Consider the following 24,224-nt stretch of genomic DNA (forward strand, 5'->3'; position numbering starts at 1 on the left):
GCACTTTTGCCTCGCTGTCACCGGGTTCGTTTGTGGAAGGCATCTCAGTTTTTCTCTTTCATCCCTGCCACAGTCTCTCCTCCATCCCCGAATGCCCGCAGGGTGCAGCACGGCCCCCCACCGGGTCGTCGGCTCTTGCACTGTCAGCAGTGCAGCTACATGACGCCAGACTCGAGCAATCTGAAAAAGCCCGGGCGCACGCACACGAGCGAACGCCCCTTCCAGTGCGGCAAGGCCTTCGTGCAGAAGGTCCACCTGGCCACCCACCTCCGCACCCACACAGGTGAACGTCCTTTCCACTGCCACAGCGCCTTCGCCCAGAAGAGCCACTTGGCCGGCCACGTGCGGAGCCACACGGCTGGCCGTCCCTTCCACTGACCTTTCTTCCCTAGGGCCCTCACACACCACCCCACCAGAATACACATTAGATGTAGGCGTACAACCTTCGTGTGCGCGCGCGAACACTCACCCAATGTGACTGGAGGAGAGCGAATTCTCGGCGCGAATTGTTACGAAGCAAGCGATGTACCCAGCACGCCAAGACGGAGAGGGGCTCATAAAGAGGGCCCATTTTATCATGCAGCGAAACCTCGCTTTGAGCAAAAATTTCCTCGCTCATTATGACATCCTGCAGCCTCACCAGCTGGTTGACCATTGCCCCTCGCTGGCTGAGAAAGTGAGATTGTGAAAGGGACTAGCGGTAGGTTACGAGGCGAGCCACATTGGTTGCAAGTGGGTTGGGACAAGGGCAAGCCCACTAGCGTGTAGAGTGCCTGCCTGAATGCATGCTTTAGCTTTGCAGCCCAGCACAAGAAACACACCCCTGTTGAACAGGGGGAATCGGGATATGTCACGATTGGTGAAAATGCGCGCACTGTGTGCATTCCTGTTACGTAGTGTTCAACTGCAGTTGTGCCTTCTGTAGGTAAACAGCAGTTGACGTCCAGTGCTTGTCCCATGTGCTCCTTGCACAGATAGTTTAAGGGGCTGTTATAACCATTCAGAGGGTGAGGGACTTGACACAGATAAACTGATGGAAATTACCCACTGAAGTTTGCTCCTATCATTTGGGAAACCACGTTATGTATCAGAAAGTCATGCTCCCCAACCCCTCTTTCAGTGTGGTTTGCTTCCATTGTTGATACTTGCTTAGTGGCAAAAACAAAATTCACTGGGTAGTTATCATCAGTTTACGTCTGTACTGAGCGAGCCATAGCAGGGACTGAGAAATCGAACTTTTTAGATAACCAACAGAGGACGTATTTATTTGCATGTCGCCCAGCTCAGGTGCTCTATGCGAACTGCAGAAAGAGTGAGCCCTAAAGCGGGTAAACATGACGGCCGTAAGAATGGCAATGATGAGAAACATGCTTCGGAGAAACATAGTAATAGTAATTTCTACACATTCCGGGCTGTGGGGAAACTGGCTAGGCAGAAATATCAAGAAGGTCAAGTCTGTGCAACCCTGGTTGTTACTAAGTCCATCCCGCACCTGGAACCACCAGCAGTTTTGTAGACCTCCTCGACTTTAGGGAGTATCCACATTTAGCAGGGTGTCTTGGTAAACTATTGCCACATTCCCTTCTCTGATTTTCATGGCTGCTTTCTTCCTCACAAAGTGTGCAGACTGCTGCTGCAACCGCTATCCTTTCATCCGCCTTGTCCAAAAGTTTTGTCAGACGCTCGCAACATCAACATTGCTGCATGGCGTCTGTGAGCACAAAGGTGGTTGGAGCATGTCCTGAGCTGCCTGCCTAGGTTGGCACATGAGGGTCTGCGACCAAGGAGGCAATGGGCAGGAGTTCGAGCACACAGCTGTGGTATGTTTAATTCAGTGAAACCAAGAAGCCTAGAGTTTGTAGTCTTCTACCTCAGTGCGCACCTGTTGTCGTGACCATGCATAAAAACAGTGATAGGCTTGCACACAAAATCATCAAAGCGATGGAAATTGAAGAGGACGTCGACGGTTGTGTCAGCACTGCGGCAGTTGTGCTAACCGGTAAAGAGAAACTATTTCTTCGTGCTGTTGTACCTGGACCACGTGGCTAGAGGAGCGTATAAATGTACCAGGGGAGGCGTAATAAAATTCAGTTGGTAGTGCCAGCGCTTGTGCTTCGCCTTTCATCTGTGTCTGTGTCCCCAGCTATATTTAGGCTGACCAGTATTTACTCACTAATGGTGAAGGGTCAAAGTCAAAGCTAGTGTGATCAAAAGTCTAAGCTGCGTGTGGGTCAGAGTCCAAACCCAGGGGACAACGAAAGAATCCCTCACGAGGAAGCTTAGCAATTAACCATTGTCCACGTCAGATGCAAGGGTACATGATTTTTAGTTTGGGGCAATGAGAGCATGGTTTTGTCAGGCCCCACCAATTTGCCAGTCATTAGGTTTCATGTATGGTGCAATGCAATCAGAACGCTTGTACCTCCACGCGTGACGTCGTCAAGTTGCAGCAGCTCATCAGCAATGCCCATTCCTGATCCCTTGCATGCCATGATGAAGGTCATTGCCAAATCCTCAATGCTGTGGCAGATGTGCGGTATTTCGATGGCACTCAGGACAACTTCCGTATCAGAAAAGTGGCTTCTCAATCGAAGCTTGATGAACCGACTGATTGTAGGGGGGTGACTTTTGGTATTGGTGAACGATGCAAAGGGTTGCCACCTGCCCGGCTTTTTATACAGCGGGCTGGTTGCTGGTTAATACTTCAAACCGGCCGTCATCGACTGGTTTTTCGACTATCGTGCTGTGATTATTTATTTTTTTGGCATTTTGGCAACTAAGATGATAAATACGTGTCGGCAAGCTGCGCAAAGACACGGAAGCAGAGAAAATGTGCGGGCGAACTCGGGCAAGATGCAAAGAGCTTTTAACGGACGAAGTACGTGCGGTTACTTTTCAGTGAAGCGCATTTAGAGCAATAACCAAAATTTCAGTAACTTTCAGTACAAACATTATGTTGATTGCTCTCTAGGAAAACGCTACAATGCATATGGCATTGCATGTCATAAAACATGGATTCTTTTTTTTTATCCCCACTAAGTCAACCATCTAAATACCCCCCCTCACCCCCCCTTGAAGGGTCAGGTTTTTTTCCGGGGAAAGGTGGCGACCATAACGACGCGTTCAAATAAATCAAGTGTCTTTCACCTTTGCAAAACATTCACTGACTGCCTGCTGACTGCACAGGAATGGCCACCTGCATTTTCTACTCCTCGCTTGCTTCCTACCGATTCATATACGGGTTCAAACTTCCAAGAATGCGCTCGTTGCTTTTGGTTTGGTTGCAGATGATGCATTTCTACTGGTGCAGGTAGTGCAGGTGATCCTCTAGCGACAGTCTTGTGCTCAGTGTACTTTCAATGCGCACACGAAGCATTGCCCAGCCATCGACAAAACTTTTATTTTCTCCAAACAAGAGTTGGTGAGGTGACATTTGGACTTGCATGCCTCACCCGACCTTTCTGAATTGCTGTGGAGCACACATGATGCGGGTTTCAGGTCGCTAACATTGGAGTTAATTTTTGTCTGTTCGGTCGCCATATGAGACGTGGGGTCATTTCTGATCACAATAACGCTGTTAATGCGAAGTCACTACTTATAGAATAAGTCCCATGAAATATAGGAGTCTTTTGTAGTACATCTAAAGAAGTGCAGTTACAGTTGTGCGTGGGTCAGATGGTTGTTTGTTGGCTGGGATGGATGTTTGATATTGGGTGAAATTCGAACACTAGCTGACAAACAAGATAATGAAGGTAGGGTTGTGCAGAAATTTTTCTGTATGGGCATCTTGGTAAAAGCTTGTGAGGGGATACTACAATTTTCAGAAGTGTAGGCTGCGGTGAAATTTTGCTTTTTAGCAATATGTCTATAGAACGTGGGACTACATCAAGGCATCATAGAAGATCTAAAGGGGTGAAGCCTTGGTCATGTTGCTTTTTGGATTTCTTGTAGCGGAGCGGATATAAAGCGGTAACCACATGGAGCGATTTTTCCAGCGACGCGACGAGCGACGCGACTAGGATCCGCAGTCGCTGAACCGAAGTCGCTTGCCGACGCAACCACGACAGCGACGGCTCGAGCGACTGAGGATGGCGATTTCAATGTTTCCGTACTGCGCATAGTAACGCGCTTGGTACGCTGGTTGTTTGCAAACATTTTTTTTTGTTCATTTGTCATAAAAAGCATGACTGAAAAGTATTACGCCTTTCTACCTTTTGCACTTCATTGCATCTCTAAAACTGGTTTGGGTTAGCGATAGTGCACGCTTTTCCTTCTGCACCTCGTCTCTCGGCTCCAACATGAACGCCGTGAAGAATTCGCTTTCTTGACGTCGTTTTTCCCACACGGGTCTCACCTAGTGTGTGCGGGAGCCTTCTTGCTTCTGCTTCAGCATGTACACAAGCTTTGCCATGCAAAGCTTTCTTTGCCGCTGCACCGCAAACGTTGTCTGCGTGGATTTGCAAAATCTCCCCCCCCCCCCCCCGCTTTGTTATCTTCCAAAACCGGAGATTGCGTGCTCACGTAGGGGCTCTCCTCTTGGCTAGTCGCTGAAACCACTTCCAGGAGGCGAGCGACTGTTTCTGGCGACCCAGAACCGAGCGATTCGATGAGCGACTTGGTCCGCGGCGAAAAGTAGTTCGTCGCTAGTCGCGTCGCTCCCCAAGTCGCTTGCAAAATCGCTCCATGTGCATGCCTCACCCGACCTTTCTGAATTGCTGTGGAGCACACATGATGCGGGTTTCAGGTCGCTCACATTGGAGTTAATTTTTCTCTGTTCGGTCGTCATATGAGACATGGGGTCATTTCTGGTCTCAAGAACGCTGTTAATGCGAAGTCACTACTAATAGAATAAGTGCCATGAAATATAGGAGTCTTTTGTAGTACATCTAAAGAAGTGCAATTACAGTTGTGCGTGGGTCAGATGGTTGTTTGTTGGCTGGGATGGATGTTTGATATTGGGTGAAATTTGTTGCACTACCTGACAAACAAGATGGTGGAGGTAGGGTTGTGCAGAAAGTTTGCTGAATGGGCATCTTGGAAGAAGCTTGTGAGGGGATACCACAATTTTCAGAAGTGTAGGCTGCGGTGAAATTTTGCTTTTTAACAATATCTCTATAGAACTTGGGACTACATCAAGGCCTCATAGAAGATCCGAAGGGGTGAAGCCTTGGTCATGTTGCCTTTTGGATTTCTTGTAGTGGATATAAGACGCAGACCTGGGAGTAGCGTGGGAGCTAGGTGTCGCTTTCGTGGGAACCAACGGGGGGGGGGGGGTCGTGTTTAAACTCGGTTCTGCGGCGTGTGCACTCCGATTCCCAATGCAGGCACCCTCATGTCTCGGTAAGGAACGCTTTACTTTTTTTGCTGGAGGAGTGGATGAGGGGATTGGTTGAGGAAGAGTACTGGATAGGTAGGGCAGGTGGCAAACAAAATAGTGTCTGTGGTTCCGCTTCGGTACCGGTTACTATGTGGAAACGCGTTGTAAACAGACAGCATATCGTTTTTTAACAAGCTTGTAGCCTTCAGCGTTAACCACTGCACTTTTTTGGTTTGTAGTGTTTCTTTTATTTTGGAAAGATGTATCACGATGGCATCAACGATGGCGGCGCCCAGTACAGGCCGTGGAAGGTGGTTTTGACAGTTGTTTTGACGCTCGTACAACTGGCTCCCGATTTCGTTTTTGCGTGCGACATTTGTGGTTCAAGTACACAGGGAAAAAGGAAGTCGCGTGCTGGCGCAGCTTAGCACTGGAGAAGCGTGCAGTTTGTGAGAACAACGGCGTGTCATACCCGGCCGCCGGCCAGCAATGGGTGTTTCATTCGATGCTTCATTGACTCACTATGGACGAAAAAATAACAAAGATAACGGATAGCGGCTTGATCGTGTTCCGGACGCGTGCGAGTTTGGTCGTTTTCGCTCCCGGCGGTGTATGTGCCGACCGTTCGGCTCAGTCGGTGACACGAAAATGACAGGCATATGACGCACTGGTCAGCGCAGTTCGTGAGTCGGTAAGCATCGGTAAGCGCAGAGAATTTATTAGCGCGCGTCTTGTGTCCTTCATTTTTCACGTTCCTCACGCTGGTACAGTGAGGTGACACCCGCCAATAATCGTCCAAATCACCGTGACTCACTTGTGTTTTTGCCGTAAGCGTTTTTACCTCGCGCCTAACAGCGAGTTTTACATGGGAAAGTTCGAACACGGTTCATTTTAACGCTTGGATTGCCACATACGCAATTCCCAACCCGATTGAGCAGACGAAGCTTCGCACCGAGTTGCTGGTGCGAGTGAAACAAGAGTAATGGCCTGTCTGTTGCGTCCGATTACTGGCGATCTCTCCAGCGTCATTTCCAAGACAGCAGCACGAAAAAACATCGTGCTCCCCATAACCATTTGTTCTCTCATCAAATGCCATTATTCAGTTGACAGTCACGCCCCAAAAGACCCAAGCACACAAAATGTGAATCCAATATCAAGCAGCTTGTTGCAATTTAGAATTGGAGCCGTCGTGAATGCACCCTCCGCATGCACAACGGCTAGTAGAATAAGGTTTGTGACTTCGCAATTGTGCAGCGGTGTGGTTTGTCATGTTTTATATTTGCAAGCATCAGTCTCCTCAGCAAGACCCTGAGCTGCTAGGACAAAACCATTGTGCTGGTAAGATCCACCACCTCCATTCTGAAAAGGCCATCATGTTCAAGTCCATTATGCACAGGCTTGCATTCAAATCGTCTCCACCCCATGGTCACCTCTAGTTCAACAAAGTGCCTGAGAACGAGCCGGAAGAGCTACCGCACCCGGTTACCAGCTTTCGGGACATTACCCGGATGTACCGAGAGGAGAGGCGCAGACTGCCGGAACCGCACCCCAAACTGACTAGGCAGCAACAGACGATCCTGCGTCGAGCGCAGGCGGGATCGCTTGCGCATCCCGTACTGATGAACCTCATGTACCCTGCGGAACACGATACGCTCTGTCCGTTTTGCAAAAGAGAGAGGGGCACCCTGCCACACATCTTGACAGAGTGTACAGAACTCAAGACCCCCCCTCCTTCCCTTCCCCACAACACCCCCAATCCGCAACCCCTTGAGCGATGGGAGACCTTGTTGACCAGCCCCGCCCTGCCGACTCATCTCGCACTGACAGACAGGGGCCAGGAGCTGCTGGGAACATATGGGTCCCGTAACTAGGGAACCACCCCGTCTAGTGCCAGCGCGCACCACCGATTTCTTGGGCTCAGTAAAAGTTGATTCCTCCTCCTCCTCCCTGAGCCTAGCCGTGCCATCGATTTGGTAACTATGAATGTGGCAGCTGTTTAATCCAGGAAGAAAGCCGTGCTTGAAATGTAGTTTTATATCACAAATGATGGTTTTAGCAACATTTGGTACAGTGTTAAGTGCTGCTCGTGTCATTGCTGCCACGTTCATCAGTGCTTGAGCTGGTCAATCATTTGTTACAACCTGCTGTATTGTTTCCCTTTGTTCGTCATTGTTTTGCAATGCCCTTCATTTTCTGCCTGATGCGGCTGTGGTTGGCGTCTTGCTAAAGTCTGGTCCTACTTCTATCTAACATTTATTCGTAAAAAACACTCATCGTACAAACATAAACCATGCACATGTCGGCAAGCAATTAGAGTCTACAGGGCATGTAACTATCCATCTGGTAACAATATTTTTTTGACGCAGCTCATGCTCTTATGTACAGATAACTAGGCAACAGCCGACAACTGTGCGACACCTGGCACCGCCAAGCACACACACAAAAAAACAAAAAGCAGAGAACGAACATGCAGCTCTTTGGAATTATTCAGGGGCAAGATATGCAATTTATTAGGCCGCTTGCCCGTGTGTGTCCGCCTGTGGCTCTCCAGCTTGCTCGAGGTCGGCGTCATGAAGCTGCACTGCGGACAGCTGAACATCCAATGAACTGGTGGGAGGCCGCCCCTGCGGACTCGTGGGAAAGGAAGTGCGGAGGAGCCTGCAACAGGAAGGGAACGGGAAACACTGAGAGCCTTTCCTTTGGAAAATGAGACAGCAGTGCATCAACAGCGAGGTGGAAAAACCACCGCAGAGGAGGAGGAAGCGTCTCTGATGGTGCCAAACGAGCCACTCTGCTAGGCTTAATGTGCACGGGCGTTGCCTAGCAACGCACAGGAGCCCTCATCTTTCTTGCTGGCTTGGCAGTCTTTCGCTCAGGAGAATTGAAATTTCTTTTTTTTTTTTTTTTGAGAACGGCACATCTAGTGCTAGCACCAAGCTTATTCCGATATCGCTTCTTCCGCTGAAAGCTGCAAAGTTCACGCCTACCCGAAGATTCTGCAGGTTTTCTTGCCACACCACGGGTGTCCCAAAATGCAACCTTTGCCAAGTGCCCATTCAATTCGACAGGTTCTTTCTAAGCAAGTTCACATCCCCTCATTGAGCTGTTCCTGCCTCAACCTCTATTGCCGACTTCTACGTACAATACTTGTCAAACAACAACAAAAAACAGCTTAGAAGACTTAGAAACAGCAGTTGTGACGTAACCGAAGCCAGCATGGCTGCTCTACTAGTTCTACTAGACTGAGAATCTCGGCAGTGTTCACCAAGTTTGGCGTAGATAACATGTCCAGCCATCAGGTTATCCGACAGCCTGAGAGAACAGCGAGTAGCGGGAAAGAAAAACAAAACCTGTCACCTCCCTGTGCACTGATTTTCGACTGCAAAGCATGCGATACAATGAAGTTAAAACAGTCATTTTTGCACCATGATTGCAACTGCGGTTTGATTATTAACACAAATGTTTAAAACCTGAAAAATGAATACCATATTCATTCAGTTATAGGTTGATTGCAATTTTCCGAAGGTACACCGACAAGTAAAGAAGTCAGCCCGCTGTCATGACCAAAGAAAGTGAGCCCACAGTTGCAACTAAGAGCGGCCAGAATGAACTTGTCACCCCGCAACCTGGCATAATCAGATGGTATTTTACTTTTACACAGCTGTTAGCAATAACGAATGGCCTACTTGCGGGTGATGTATATTTGATAACACAGGCATAGTTAAGGTATGCCTGTGTTATTCAAATATACATTATACATTAACTAGATATACATTATATATATACATTATATACATTAACTAGGGCACACGCCTTCTCTCACATGGCCACGCCGTGGCATGTAGGCATAATTTCCTTGCTGCTGCAAAAGACAACTTTCAACAGCGCACAATCTTCCCACCAAAGTAAGTGTATACAGTTGTCGTGGGAACAACACATGGTACATCACGTGAAAAACTCTGAAGAGAATGCCAGTCCCTTTTGAACCAGCCCGTACAACAGTGGACCTCAATGTGTGCAATTTCCCAGTTCTGTGTGCACATCCATGCGTGTCAGACAGGGAGGCTCGGCAGGTTCCAAGCATGACAGCTCGCGCTTCCATAAAACAGAGCGATGTGAGATCACAGCTTTACTCGAAACATGCAACAACGCTGGAAGAAGCTGGATAGACCCACAAATTTACTTCTTTGATTATGAGACTTAACGCGCCAACGCTACACATGTGACGAGGTGCGCCGTAGTGGAGGGTTCATGATTAATTTTGACCACTTGGGGATCTTTAATATGAGGCGAAATTTAGAACACACAAACGTTTTCGCTTTTGCATGTACTTGCATGCGTATGATTGCTGACCCACTACAATTTCCACTACCTTGCTTGCTTCTTTCTGCAGAACGGTGGTGTGTGTTCAAGTAGGCACTATGTGCTAATGGGCCAGCACCCATCATGAGATGCTTGTGACCAACACAGGACACCACTTTCTGCTACGGTTCCCACCCGCAGTCACATTTCACACTAGCACGGAGCAATGGTCACTTGTCCGGCGAGGCGACGATGTTATGACAAATGTGGAAATCTTCGCTCAGGGTAAGACGTCGTCTTAGGAAGAAGCCGGCTCTCTCCCTGAGCTCGGCACCTCTTGGCGTGCTACACAACCCTTCCCTTTAATGACCAGCAAGAAAGGGCTCACTTCCCTCTGACCTTACTGGAGCAACTGTATGCACGCAGACACACAGCTGGGTCCTTCCCGTTCCGCTGCACTACTGGCTGTCGCTGTGCTCCTTCTCCTCGTGCTTCTTCTGCTGGAAGCGGTACTTGAAGGCCTGGGGGCAGAAGCGGCAGTGGAAGGGCCTCTTCCCCGTGTGGCTGAGCAAGTGGGTGTCCAGGCTGGTATTGTGGGCGAAGGCCGCCGGGCACAGGCTGCACCGGTAGGGACGCTCGCCCGTGTGCGTGCGCTGGTGAACGTCCAGGTAGTCCTTCCGCACGAAGGCCTTGCCGCAGTGGCTGCACTGGTGTGGGCGCTGGCCCGTGTGGATGTGCAGGTGGGTGACCAGGTGGCTTTTCCGCACGAAGGCCTTTCCGCAGTGGCTGCACTGATGGGGGCGCTCGCCCATGTGCGTGCGCTCGTGGATCTTCAGATGGCTCGGCCATGGTGCTACGTAGCTGCACCACTGACACTGCAGCTGCCTCTGGTCACCCACGGAGAGAGAAGGGGGGGGAGGAAGGGCCTGCAATGGGGAGAGACGGGAAACACTGAGAGCCCGTCCTGCAGCAAACATGGAAGCAGGGCAGCAGCAATGAGTTAGAACGGGAAAGGAGAAAGAACAAACATGAAGAGTGGAGGGAACGTCTTCGTTGGTGCCAGGTGAGCTGCCCTGATGAGCCTCAACACTGCCCAGCAACAGAGATGAGCCCTCCACTTGCTTGATGGCTCGAAGATCTGTTGCTCAATAGGCTTCAGAAGCTTCAGTATCTCAGCTTGCCCTGGTATGGTACATACGGGGCTTTCGCACTAGAGATACCTCATGTGACAGCACACTTTGGCAAGATTCTGTCCATTGTGGGTGCTAGCCTGCCGCTTCCTGCACACACCCAGAGCCATCTACCTGTTCGCTTCGATTACACCTTCAATTGTGAGCAACTGCTAGAAGCACTCTGCTGTTTGACTTCGGTACCCTCCAGATGGAATAGCAGGTTTTTACATGCACAGCCTGGCTTTGAGCCACAGTAGTGCCAAGGCTCTTGAAAGACCAATGATGTTTCTCGACTGTTGTTCTCTTGGCTCAATCATATGCATTGCATTCAAAAATAAAGGTGGTGCGGCATCGTTTAGGTTGGTTTAAGAACAGGACCCACCACATCAAAACGTTCTGTTAACGTTCTGCAATGCATGGGAAGTGCCTGGCTTGTACTTATATCGGAATGAAATATCGCCAGGCTTTTCCCCGAAAGCTGCTAAGCTCACGTCTACCCAAAAATTTTAATAATGCCCGTTTTGTTTTTTCAGGCCACACTGCTGCGGTCGCAAGACCATCACCCACCAAACAGACACCAATATGACCAGCGCCGTTTTAAGCAGTTCCCATCACCTCGTCATGGCTATTCCTGCCACAGACAGCATGCCCGACTTCCACGTGCACACATCCCATTAAACAAAACAAAACACAGTTGCAAAGACTTAAAACCAACAGTGCGCAGCGCAGCAGAAAGAACCACGGTTGCTGAACTGCTACTGCTAGGTTGAGCACCTCAGCACTGTTCCGCATGTTCGGTGTATAGGTAACATGCACAGCCGTCAGGTCATCCGACAGCGTGAGATGACATGAGTAGCAGGAAAGGAAACACAGCTGTCGCCTTCCTGAGCACTGCTTCACAACATCGAAGCATGCGGTAGGATTAGGTTAAAACAGTCTCAGCTCTCTGCCTGCTACCCCTCAGAGTTGCATCTTACAAGAGGCAGCAAATGCTTCAACAGCAACACGAGGAAAAAGGGTAAAAGACAAGCAAATTGTCGTCTGATTAATGACTCGACAGTGAAAAACCAGAGTAAAAATACCGTGTTCACTTGGTTACAAGTCGACTTGACTGCTTTTTTTTTTTTTTATTAGGGCATCTGCAATGATGACCAAAGAAGGTTGACCCATAGTCGCAACCAAAGGTATACCCACATGATATACCCACCACACACAACCTGGCATGTTCAGTATTTCTTGCCCTCATATGACTTTTAACAATGAGAAGGGGCCTATCTGGGGCCAATGTACATTTGAATACACATAGGAATATATTCTACAGGTGACACATAGTTAAGAAGGGCAAGTGCTTTATTCTACGCAAGGTTATGCAATAGCATGCAGGTGTAATTTCCTTGCAAAAATAATAACTTTCACCAGCACACAATCTTCCCTACGAAGTAAGTATATACGACTGCCAAGGGAACAACATACAATAAGCCACGCCTACGCGCGAAACTTGGAAGAGAATGCAGGCGCCAGGTGTTGTTTTAAACCAGCCAGTTTCACAGTAAACCTCAACGTGGCTATTTTTACGGTGCTGTGTGGTTGTCTGTGTATGTCAGACACAGAGGCTTGGCAGGCCCCCAGCGTGACAGCTCACACTCCCACAAACCAGAACAGTGCACGAGCTCAGGTTTACTGAACAAAAACGCTACGAATTTTGGAGAGGCTAACCAGCGGAAGTTCAATGCATTTCAGTCATTCCATATGCGACGCAGATGTCGCACAACATGAAGACATGAAGGTGGAAATGGAGGACTTGAGAAATCTCTTAAGTGGGGGGTGGGGGAACAACTGAGCAACGATGACACTGTGTCAGGGAGGCAGCTATCAAGAGCCACTTTGCCTCCATTTCTTTTTTTTTTGGACATTTCATTTGTGAAAATAAAACACTTGCAGCCATTGATGTACTTTGGTAATGTACAGTACATAGAATATTAAAAGTCAGCTAGAAACATTCACGGAATGAAAGGACAAGACTAAGCGATGAGTGGTGGCTTTGCGTATTTTTGATACAATATGGTGTTGCACGGCAGAGCAATTGGCGACAGTTCTTTGCGAGGCTAAGCCAGCCTCCGCAAACAGCACTGACTGCTACTACTACCACTACACATGTACACAACGATGCCAACAGCCCTTGAAGGTTATTTGTCCATTAAGTGAATGTGTCAAGGAGATGGAAGCAAACCATACTGAGAAAGGGGGGGTGGACGTGACTTTTGATGTATACGACCAGTGCTTGGTATCACTAACATGCCCCCCCCCCCCCCCCCCCCACCCTCCTCTTTTTTTCCCTTATGGTAATACTGGCTTCTGCAATTCATTTGCGAAAGGGTAGAAACAAACTTCAATGGGTAGGTACTTGGCTGTCAGTTCACGTCTCTGTGTTTCTTTATTTCTCAATGTTTCTAGCTGCCCCTTCATTATTATCTTTACAAGAAGCACACAGCCAAGCAGTGGAGATCAGCTTGTGTTTACTAAATGAAGGCACCATCAAGGCAGGGTCATGTCTACAGAGTTCCCTCGTTGCATGTTTCTAGCTGCCCCTTAAAAGTATCTGTACAAGCAGCCCACAGGTCCAGCACTAAACGTCAACTGCTGCTTACCGACAGAAGGCACCATCATGGAGGGAAATTACACGAGCGATGTATCCATGCACTGCACGCATATGAAGTTTCCACCACCTTGCCTGTATCCTTCTGCAGAACGGTGGTGTGTGTTCAAGTAGGCACTATGTGCTAGTGGGCCATCCCCCATCATGAGATGCTCGAGGGAAACACAGGACGCCACTGTCTGCCACAGTTCCCACCCACAATCACATTTCCCGCACTGGCACGGAGCAATGGTCACTTGGCTGGCGAGGCGACGATGTTACGACAAACGTGGAAATCTTCGCTCGGGCTAAGACGTCATTGTAGAACGGAACAGACTCTCTCCCTGAGCTCCCTACCTCTTGGCATGCTACACAACCATTCTCTATAATGATCCACAAATAGGGGCTCACTTCCCTCTGACCTCGTTGGAGTGAGTGTCTGCGCGCGCATGCACACACGGCTGGGTCCTTCCCGTCCCGCTGCACTACTGGCGGTCGCTGTGCTCCTTCTCCTCGTGCTTCTTCTGCTGGGGGCGGTACTTGAAGGCCTGGGGGCAGAAGCGGCAGCGGAAGGGCCTCTCCCCCGTGTGGCAGAGCAAGTGGGTGTCCAGGCTGTTATTGTGGGCGAAGGCCGCCGGGCACAGGCTGCACCGGTAGGGACGCTCGCCCGTGTGCGTGCGCCGGTGAACGTCCAGGTGGTCCTTCCGCACGAAGGCCTTGCCGCAGTGGCTGCACTGGAACGGGCGCTCGCCCGTGTGGGTGCGCCTGTGGCTCTCCAGCTTGCTCAAGGCCGGCGTCATGTAGCTCCACTGCGGACAGCTGAACATCCGATGAACTGGCGGGAGGCCGCCCCTGCGGCCTCCTGGTAGAGGAAGGGAGGACGGGCCTGCAACAGGAAGGGAGCGGGAAACACTGAGAGCCTTTCCTTTGGCAAATGAGGCAGCAGCGCATCAACAGCAAGGTGGAAAAACCAACACAGAAAGGAAGGCAGCGTCTCTGATAGTGCCAAACAAGCTGCTCTGCTAAACCTAACACGCACGGGTGTTGCCTAGCAACGCACAGGAGTCCTCGTCTTTCTTGCTGGCTTGGCAGTCTTTCGCTCAGGAGGATTTAAATTTCTTTTTTGTTTTGGAGAACGGCACATCTAGTGCTAGCACTAAACTTATTCCGATATCGCTCCTTCCGCTGAAAGCTGCAAAGTTCACGCCTACCCAAAAATTCTGCAGGTTTTCTTGCCACACTACGGGTGTCCAGAAATGCAAGCTTTCCCAAGTGCCCACTCAATTCGACAGGCTCTTTCTAAGCAAGTTCACATCACCTCATTGAGCTGTTCCTGCCTCAAACTCTATTGTACAACTTCTACGTACAATACTTGTCAAACAACATCAAAAAAGAGCTTAGAAGACTTAGAAACAGCAGTTGTGACGTAACCGAAGCCAGCATGGCTGCTCTACTAGTTCCACTAGACTGAGAATCTCGGCAGTGTACACCAAGTTTGTCGTAGATAACATGTCCAGCCATCAGGTTATCCGACAGCCTGAGATGACAGCGAGTAGCAGGAAAGAAAAACAAAACCTGTCACCTCCCTGTGCACTGCTTTTCGACTGCAAAGCATGCGATACAATGAAGTTAAAACAGTCATTTTTGCAACATGATTGCAACTGCGGTTTGATTATTAACACAAATGTTTAAAACCTGAAAAATGAATACCATATTCATTCAGTTATAGGTTGACTGCAATTTTCCGAAGGTACACCGACAAGCGAAGAAGTCAGCCCGCTGTCATGACCAAAGAAAGTGAGCCCACAGTTGCAACTAAGAGCGGCCAGCATGAACTTGTCACCCCACAACCTGGCATATTCAGATGGCATTTTACTTTTGCACAGCTGTTAGCAAAGACGAATGGCCTACTTGAGGGTGATGTATATTTGAATAACACAGGCATACATTAACTAGGGCACATGCCTTCTTTCACACGTGGCCACGCCGTAGCATGTGGGCATAATTTCCTTGCTGCTGCAAAAGACAACTTTCAACAGCGCACAATCTTCCCACCGAAGCACCGAAGTAAGTGTATACAGTTGTCGTGGGAACAACACATGGTACATCACGTGAAAAACTCTGAAGAGAATGCCAGTCCCTTTTGAACCAGCCTGTACAACAGTGGACCCCAATGTGTGCAATTTCCCAGTTTTGTGTGCACATCCATGCGTGTCAGACAGGGAGGCTTGGCAGGTTCCAAGCATGACAGCTCCCGCCTCCATAAATTAGAACGATGCGAGACCACAGCTTTACTATAAAAATGCAACAATGCCAGAAAAAGCTGGATAGACACACAAATTTACTTCTTCAGGAGTGATTGATTGATTGATTATGAGGCTTTACGCTACACAGGCGACGAGGTGCGCCGTAGTAGAGTGCTCGAGATTAATTTTGACCACTTGTGGATCTTTGACATGAGCCGAAATCTCGAACACACGAACGTTTTCGCTTTTCCCCTCCATCAGAAAAGTGACCGCCGGGGCCAGGAATCGAACCTAGGTACGTCCTTGGGCTCAGCAACACAATGCCTTAGCCATCGAGTATAAGAGTGCTCGCTTCAGCAACTGCACATTTTTGCAAATAATGTAACGGCACAGCTCAGACATCTTTCACAGAAGCAAACCGGTTGAAGTTCAGTGCATTCAAGTCATTGCGCTTGTGACACTTAGCTTACATAACATGATGATGTGGAGGTGGCGATGGAATATTGGCGTAGGAAACAAGTGTTCACAGCAATGACAACACAGTGTCTAGGAGGCAGCTACAAAGAGGCACTTCGCCTCCTTTACTCTGTTCAGGCATTTCACTCATGAAAAGAAAACACTCGTCGGCACTGTGTTTGTTGTTTGGTAATTCATTGTAGATAGAATTTCAAAAGTGAACTAGAAACATTCAGGGAGTGGGAGAACAAGACAAAGCGATCAGTGGTGGCTTTGCATGCCTCTGATACGATATGGCGTCACTTAGGCGGAGCAAGCGGCGACAGTTCTATGCAAGCATAAGCCTGTGTCAGCAAACAACACTGACTGCTATTACTACCCCTACACATAGACACAATGATGCCAACTGCCCAAGAAGCTTATTTTTGCCATGAAGTGAATGTATCAACGAGATGGAAGCAGACCGTACTGAAAATTGGGAGGGGGGAAGGAAACATGACTCTCGATGTATACAATCCGTGCTTGGTAACACTACTGTGCTACCCAGCCCTCCTCCTCTTTCTTTTTTCCATTATGGTCGGACTTGTTCCTGCAACACATTTGCGAAATGTAGAACCAAACTTGAGTGGGTAGTTGGCCATCCCTTTATTAGTACTCTGCATTTATTTACTTTCGCGATTTTACTAGCTGCTCCGGGATGAGCAACAGACATCAGCTGCTGTTTCCGAACAGAAGGCACCATCGCAGTGGTAAATTATGTGAGCAGCATGCATGCGTATGTTGCTCATAGCGACGCATTGTGGGTGCCCCTTTCCAAGAGGACTCTCGCTCGTGTGGACGCGCAGGCGGTCAACCACGCTGTTCTTCTGCACGAACGCCATGCCGAAGTGGCTGCACTGTAAGGAGCGATGCCCGTGTGTGTGCACCAGTGCCTTTTCGGATTGCCTGAGCTTGGAGTTGCATAGGCGCACTGCTGACAGCGCAACCGCGGACAATCCGGGGAGGGCCGTGCTGCACCCTGTGGCCTTTCGGAGAAAGGGAAGGACCTGCAACAGGAAGGGAAACATCCAGCTGATGGACAGTGTGGCCGTTTTTTTCTCGAAGGCAGGTGAGGTTAGAAAGGGGCCATGATGAAAAAATGCAAGTTGGTTTCATTCGAAACATGTCTATGCCAAAATTTTAATCTACCACTCAATCATGTGTTTTGTTAAATCAGCACTGACGTATTTAGGGAAAGTGCCTATTTTGCGACATCATCAATGATGTATCATATCTAGGGAAAGTGCCTATTTTGTGACATCATCAATGATGTATCTAGGGAAAGTGCCTAAACCAAAAGTTAGTAAATTGACTAAGGCTGCTAGAAATGACAAAACATCTCTTGCTTCTTTTTTTACCATGTGCCTTGGTGCGATCACACAGCTTGATGACCGCTGTATGCACTTGTTTCTAACCTGACTCGTACCTGGCTTATTTTTGTTACCGTTCACAGCAATCAACCCTAACAAATTGGGTATGCTCGACAAATATATTCACATAAGTGGCGAGTCTTTAAGCTATGGGACATTAGATAAACTACCAGATGGTATAAACGTCGCTACACAATGGCAAACACTGGACAAATTGCTGCCAAAACGTAAGATTACGTATCATATCATGGAAACTCTGTTTCACAGATGAATTGCATTCTCGGTAGACCACCCAAGTGCTTCATCTAAACATGTCCATCTAGACGGCTAAGCACACCAGATTATAGCAAGATGACAACCCCAGCATCACCAAGTGGGAAATGAAGGTCACTGAATAAGGATGACCAACAACAGGAAACAAGAGCAGTTTGCAACAAACCAGCGACCAGCTCAAGCACCAATGAAGACTGCAGCAATGGCATAAGCAGCATTTAACGTTGAAACCAAATGTTGCTGGAACCGTCACTTGTAACCCAGCAACTACGTTTCTAGCACGGCCTTCTTTTTGGGTTGAACTACTGACAGTCATTGTTAGCAAAAGGTATGGCTAAGCTCAGACACTTGGTAGAACTCGAGGTGACTATGGGAACGAGACGATTTGACTGCTTGGTTGTGCATAATGAACTCGAATGTCATGGCACGTCAGAGTGCAGCAGGTAAGCCTCTTCAGCCCTGCCTTCTCGTCCCAGTAGCTCAGGAGCTCGCTGACTCTCGACACTGATGCCTGCAAATACGAAAAAGGACATACCTGGCCGCTTCAGTTTTGCGAAGTCACAAAGCTTATTCTACAAGCGGCTGTGTGGGCCAAGGGTGCATTCATGACGCCTCTATTTCAAAACTGTAACAAGCAGCTCGACGCGAGATTTGCGTTGCGTGCTTCAGTCTCTCGGAGCTTGTATGTCAACTGATTCATCGCAACACCTGATGGGATAGCCCGGTTACGGAGAGCACGGTAGCTTTTTCGCGCTGCTAGCTCGGAAATGACGGTGGGGAGATCGCCAGTAACGGGTCACAACAGATAGGTCATTCATTGCTCTTGTTGCGATCTTAACAGCAGCTCGCTGCTGGCAGTTCCGTTTGCGCGGTCAGGTTGAGAAGTGCGTATTTCGCAATCCAGGCGTTAAAAATGAACCGTGTTCGACTTTTTCTAATTAAGACTCATTGTTAGGCAAGAGGTTAAAAACTCTTGCGGCAAAAACAACGCATGTGAGTCATGACGATTTGAATGGTTTGAACCTGGCCCCGCTCTACTAGCGTGAACATCAACGTGCAATATCAAGGACGCGAAACTAATAAATTCTTTGGGCTCACCGACACCTGGGCAAAATACGCCTGCCACTTTTGCGTTACCGAATGAGCGGAACGTTCGCCACATACACCGCCGCGGAAATCGGTACGCGTGCTGAACTCTATCAAACCGCTCTGCGCTATATTCGTTGTTTTGTTGTTCTTAGTGAGTTAATGAAACATAGCTAAGTGAAACACCCACGGCAGGCGGCGGCCGGGTAAGAGCCGCGTGATTCCCACAATGTGCACGCTTCTCCACTGCTAAGCTGCGTGAGCACACAATTTTTTTTTTCCCCTGGGTACTGTACCCGTGATTGAGGGCTTGTTGTCACTCTGTAATAGCACGGAACTCTACGAGAAGTCAAACACTGTCAAAATGATCCGGCGAGATCAAAACAAAACAAACGACTGGGCGCCGCCATTGTTGATGCCATCGTCATAGGTGTTTTTTATTAAAAATACTGAAGAAGACTACCTCTTTAAAATATTGTTATGCTCTTTGTTTAGAACATGTTTCCACAGAAAAATCACTGATACCGAAGCGCGATGACTGCAGTTCCAGGTAAGAAACTATGGTTAGTGTCTCGTTTTGAAAGTCGTATCACGATGACATCCCTGCCATCCCTGCGCCCATCCGTTTGTTATGACTAGTTTTGACAACTGTTCGACGACTCATGTAGTTTCACGCTAATACGTAGTGACAACTCGCTCCAGATTTTTTGCGTGCGGCGTTTTCTGGTTGAGTGCCACTGAAATGAAAAGTCGCTGGCTGGCGCAGCTGAACGCTGAAGATGCATGCTCTTTGTGAGAATAACGGCGTGCCATACTCGGCCGCCGCATTCCGCGCTTCATTTACTTACTATGAACGAGACAACAGCGAAGATAAAGGAGAGCAGCTTGATTGAGGTCTGGACGCTTACGAACGAAGTTGTTTTCGCTCCCGGCGTTGTATGTGCCGACCGTATGGGTCATTGGGTAAGCGCAAGTGACAGCCACAATGCACTGACCAGCGCATTTGCAGCCCAAGGTGTCGGTAAGCTGTGTCCATCATTTTTCACCTCAGTGTTCGCCGTTCGCCCTGGGACAGCGCGGCTGACACCCTCTAATGCCCAAGGTGTCGGTAAGCTGTGTCCATAATTTTTCACCTCAGTGTTCGCCGTTCGCCCTGGGACAGCGCGGCTGACACCCTCTAATGATCGTTCCAATCGGTGGGACCCACTTGCCTATGTTTTTGAAGCTAGCGTTTTCGCCCTTCGCTGAACGAGTCTAATATCGAGCGCGGTTGATTTTGACACCTGGGTTGCGAAATATGCACTGGCCTGGTTGTGCAGTTACGCCTTATTACTGGCGATTTCTCCAGCACCATTTCTGATCTAGCAGCACGAAAATGCTACTATGGTCCCTGTTGACCGTCAAGCTCCTGAGGACTGAATCCTATATTGAGCCGCTTGTTGCAATTGTCAGTTGTGAAAAGTGGAAAGATATAGGGAGGTGTCGTGAGGGCAGCTCTGGCCAGCTCAGCTGCTTGCAGAATATGCTTTGTGACTTCGCAAAACTTAAGCGGCTTGATAAGTCGTGCTTCATATTTGCAGGCATCAGTCTCGCCAGCGAACAACTGATCTGCTGGGACGAAAAGATCGGGCCGAAGATGCCCACCGTCTGCATTCCGACACGGCCATGATCTCCAAGTTTGTTGTGCACCACTGAGCAGTCAAATCGGGTCCTCGTCGTGGTCACCTCAAGTCCAACCAAGTGACTGAGCTTAGCCGTATTCCTTGCTAACAAGGAAGTGTCCAGCTGTGCTTAGGACGTAGTTGCATCACAAGTGACCGTTCTGCAAACATTTTGGCTGTGAGGTTAACTGCTGCACATATCATTGCTGCCACCGTCATCACTGCTTCAGTTTATGCTCATTTGTTACGAACTGCTGTATTGTTTCCCATTGTTGGTCATCCTTGTTCAATGCCCTTTACTTGCCACCTGATCCTGGAGTTGTCACACTGCAGATGTCTGATGTGCTCAGCTGTTGCTAACCGCTAAGTGGACACGTTTAAACAAAGCACTGGGGTGGTGTTGAAGAATGCCATGTCTCAATGAAAATTCTTAGTTGATATGACACTTTATCGTCAAGCGTGTTGTTAACATTGTATCTTTAAATTTACAAGTTAAACTTTTGTGGTTGATTGACGTGCATTTTCACTGAGCAATAAGTCGAAAGGGCTGTTTTCTCTGCACCCTCCGGCCTGCCGAATTGCTGACATTGACCATGATGACATACTGGCAAGCCCGTCGGGGCTAAATTTAAGGGATTGTGAGCATGCTTAGCACACAGCAAGCAAACACAAAATTATGAGGACACCTTAAGTTGTAGTTAAACGGAAATGCATTAATGTGTCATTGTCGAGTGTACCCCCTAATTATCATTTCCCCCTTTGGGGCCCACTCTTTTCCCATATATGCACTTCTTGGACAGTACTGTATGATTGCAGGTTTCAGTAGCTTCCGCATGATCGCACTGTAGTTCCACACCGAACAAAGCAGGAATTTTGCAGAAACACGCACTGTTACTCGCGTTATTGTTAGTTGCATAATCAGCATGCCTGAACTACAAATGCAGGCCTCGGTACATGTCGCGACTGTGTGCTTCCAAGTCAAAGGACACAACGCATCCACTGGGTGCACCTGTAGATAGCCAGAGCCATTGAGCCACTGTAGTGTTGGGGATGCCTGCTTGTCTCGCATTTCAGAGGTTCCAGTTTTGATTTTCACCCGGATCCACATTTTCTCAATTTTCGTTTTGATTAAATTGCTTTCCTTTGTTTACCGGGGCTTTTGTGTGAAGTGTGCCGCCAATTTCACTCTTTTTTGTTTTCTTTGAAATGCCGGCATTTCTTGCTTGTGTGAACTGAACTGCCCATGAGCCACGCCACGTGTGCTCTCTTTTCCCCTCAGTGACACCACATTTTTCACCTACCTAGCTGACTAATGCTGTTGTATTAAATGTTCACAGTAATGAAGAAAAAAAAAAGCTACAGTTTTTATGGCTGACATGGCATGAAACCAGACTGCAAACTAGTATGGCATCATTGTGGTAGTCGATAGGGTTGCCGCGGTCGGTGCGCGGGGCTTTCTATCGCCAACTGCTAAAATAAATGCGGACCATAGAATTTGTTAAGCAATCATTTAATGACGTGGAAGACGGTTCATAATGCAGCCAACAAGGGGACCTGTACCAATTTGCTTCAGTGTCCCTTTAAGTTATTTGAACAGACAACAGCTTTGTCCTTGCTGATTCCTGGCATTACTGCTGTGTACGGAGCTTTGTCTGGTTCATTTGTTAAAGATGAATCAAGGATGCAATTTTTTGTGGTAGGCTCCAAAAAATTGGACCGCGTATCTGCTTGCTTCATTGCAAACGTCGCCGAAAGGCGAGAGTTGTCTTTCTCCCCTGCCACGTAACTCCTTTTCTGCTCCCATTCCTCATGCTATTCCCAGCCCTCTTGTAATGAATTGAACGAAGGTCTGTTCAATGCAATTCAAATTTCCCGCCTTTGCCCTGCTCCCACCTGTCTGTTGGGACAGCGTCCATCCTCTTCTTTATAAGTTGTTTCTTTCTCTTCCCAAAACAGCGGTAATACGAGCTGTGTTCGTTTTGTGCTTGCTTGTACCTCGCTCCTGCTAAGTCTTTCTTTGGCTTTTAACTGGTTGCTTTTTTTTTCGGTTCATGTCATAAAAACCAATTCATGGTTTAATTTTAAGGCCAACTGGTTATTTTGCTGCAATTGTGCCTGAAGCTTTGGGATAAATAATGAGTACAAGCACGACTTAGGACAGCAGATTCGGTTGTTTTTGAAACAGTTCTGCCATGGTATACTTCTTTCTGACAAATGGTTTAATCTCTTGGCCAGAAGGCTGAATTTAGCGACAGACAGAGAGACAGAACAAATTTTTCACGCTTATGTAGCCCAAAGAAGACTGGCGTCTTTAGAACCTAGCTGCTGGTGCACTGCCTCCGCATTCTTTTAGTGCAAAGTTTTCCCAGTTTGCGCTCCTCTTCCTCCCTGTTGCAGGGCCTTCCCCCCCACTGCTTGGCCACAGGTGGCAGCGTGGGGCTCTTCCAAATCGCCGGCTGCTGCGCTGCCAGCAGTGCAGCTTCATGACATCGCGCCCAAGCCACCTAAAGAGGCACCAGCGCACGCACACGGGTGAGCGCCCCCACCAGTGCAGCCACTGCGAAAAGGCCTTCATGCGGAAGGACCACCTGGTCAGCCACCTGCGCGTCCACACGGGAGAAAGGCCCTTCCGCTGCCACCTGTGCCCTGCGGCCTTCGCCCTGAAGACCACACTCGCCGGCCATGTGCACAGCCACACGGCCGGGCGTTCCTTCCGCTGACTCTTCTGCCGCGCAGTCTTGGCATGCCATCTCCTGCAGAAGACGCTCGAGGAGCAAGCGCACTTGCACCACCAGTAGTACAGCAGGGGAAGGGCCCAGCTCAGTTGTACTCCCCCCCCCTTCCCATTTAGATGGGCCATAAAGGCAAAATATGTTTGTTTGTTTCACATGAGAGATTCGGCATTTTCTACTGCCATCTGTGATTGTCTGGCAGCCAATGATGCTTTATTCATTGAGGAACTACCTAATTTAAGCCAAAATTTCAATTCTCCCCCTACATCGCGTGCTTCATGATGTTGGCAATGACGTATTCAGGGCAGGCACCTATAACTGAAGTTAGTTTGTTAACTAATGTTTTTTTTTGTTACCCCAGTTACCTTCTACTTGCCTACATAGTGCAATGATATCATCTAAGGGCCGCTGTCTGCACTTGTTTTTTACAAAGGGAAGCTTTCTTTCACTCATGGCGGTGTCGTAATTGAAGCCTATTCCAGGAAACCAACTTTACACGATGGGAAGGCACATGATGATGATGATGATTATGTTGAAACAAGAAAAAAACGCTTCCCTGGGTCGAAATCGAAGCGGGGTCCCTTGTGTTATAAAGACGACGTCTCTCCGATACTGTCATGCCGAAACGGTTGAAGCGGTTTGGATTTTGTAAGCATCTACTCACACCCTTACCTACTCGATCTTCTAAATAATATAATGCAAACAAATCAATCACTGATGCCCACTTGCTTAATTTTGTGCAGAGCAAGCTTGGCATTGCAATTATATTTTTCGTTAGATGAAAGCGTCTGATATTCTGTGGTAAAGTTGCCCATGAGGTTTAAACAGTCAGGCTTAGATCGGTGTCAGAAAATAATGAAACTGCAGTACGAGACACTTTCTGACTTAAGTTGTACCAGGCTTATTGTTACAGTTGATAGTAATCGGTTCGTGAA

General features: G+C 48.4%; 3 protein-coding genes across 7 annotated transcripts in view; 1 reads left to right on the forward strand and 2 right to left on the reverse strand.

Annotated features, from left to right (window-relative positions):
- LOC144179895 (uncharacterized) overlaps window positions 1–13,578 on the reverse strand; it is a 74,364-nt gene extending 60,786 nt beyond the window's left edge. The window contains exons 1-4 of the mRNA XM_077708319.1: window positions 13,440–13,578; window positions 10,082–10,545; window positions 7,841–7,975; window positions 205–388 (exon numbers count right to left, since the gene is read on the reverse strand). Coding sequence (XP_077564445.1) covers window positions 205–388; window positions 7,841–7,975; window positions 10,082–10,431 — 669 coding nt within the window. The 5' untranslated portion in view covers window positions 10,432–10,545; window positions 13,440–13,578. The remainder of the gene's footprint in view (window positions 1–204; window positions 389–7,840; window positions 7,976–10,081; window positions 10,546–13,439) is intronic.
- A 320-nt stretch (window positions 13,579–13,898) lies between these two features.
- LOC144179193 (uncharacterized) overlaps window positions 13,899–24,224 on the reverse strand; it is a 55,305-nt gene continuing 44,979 nt past the window's right edge. Inside the window, exons 1-2 of one of the 5 annotated variants that reach the window (XM_077707454.1) lie at window positions 19,193–19,395; window positions 13,899–17,174 (exon numbers count right to left, since the gene is read on the reverse strand). In XM_077707454.1, coding sequence (XP_077563580.1) covers window positions 13,912–14,253 — 342 coding nt within the window. In that variant the 5' untranslated portion in view covers window positions 14,254–17,174; window positions 19,193–19,395 and the 3' untranslated portion in view covers window positions 13,899–13,911. The other 4 variants (XM_077707457.1, XM_077707456.1, XM_077707455.1 and 1 more) reach the window with 4 other exon arrangements.
- LOC144179896 (uncharacterized) overlaps window positions 19,468–24,224 on the forward strand; it is a 28,770-nt gene continuing 24,013 nt past the window's right edge. Inside the window, exons 1-2 of the mRNA XM_077708320.1 lie at window positions 19,468–19,917; window positions 22,955–23,274. Of these exons, the coding sequence (XP_077564446.1) occupies window positions 19,680–19,917; window positions 22,955–23,274 (558 nt within the window). The 5' untranslated portion in view covers window positions 19,468–19,679. The remainder of the gene's footprint in view (window positions 19,918–22,954; window positions 23,275–24,224) is intronic.

Source organism: Haemaphysalis longicornis, unplaced genomic scaffold (assembly GCF_048455015.1).
Source record: "Haemaphysalis longicornis isolate Haplotype H1 unplaced genomic scaffold, Haemaphysalis longicornis Haplotype H1 scaffold_4, whole genome shotgun sequence".
Taxonomy (NCBI): Eukaryota; Metazoa; Arthropoda; class Arachnida; order Ixodida; family Ixodidae; genus Haemaphysalis; species Haemaphysalis longicornis.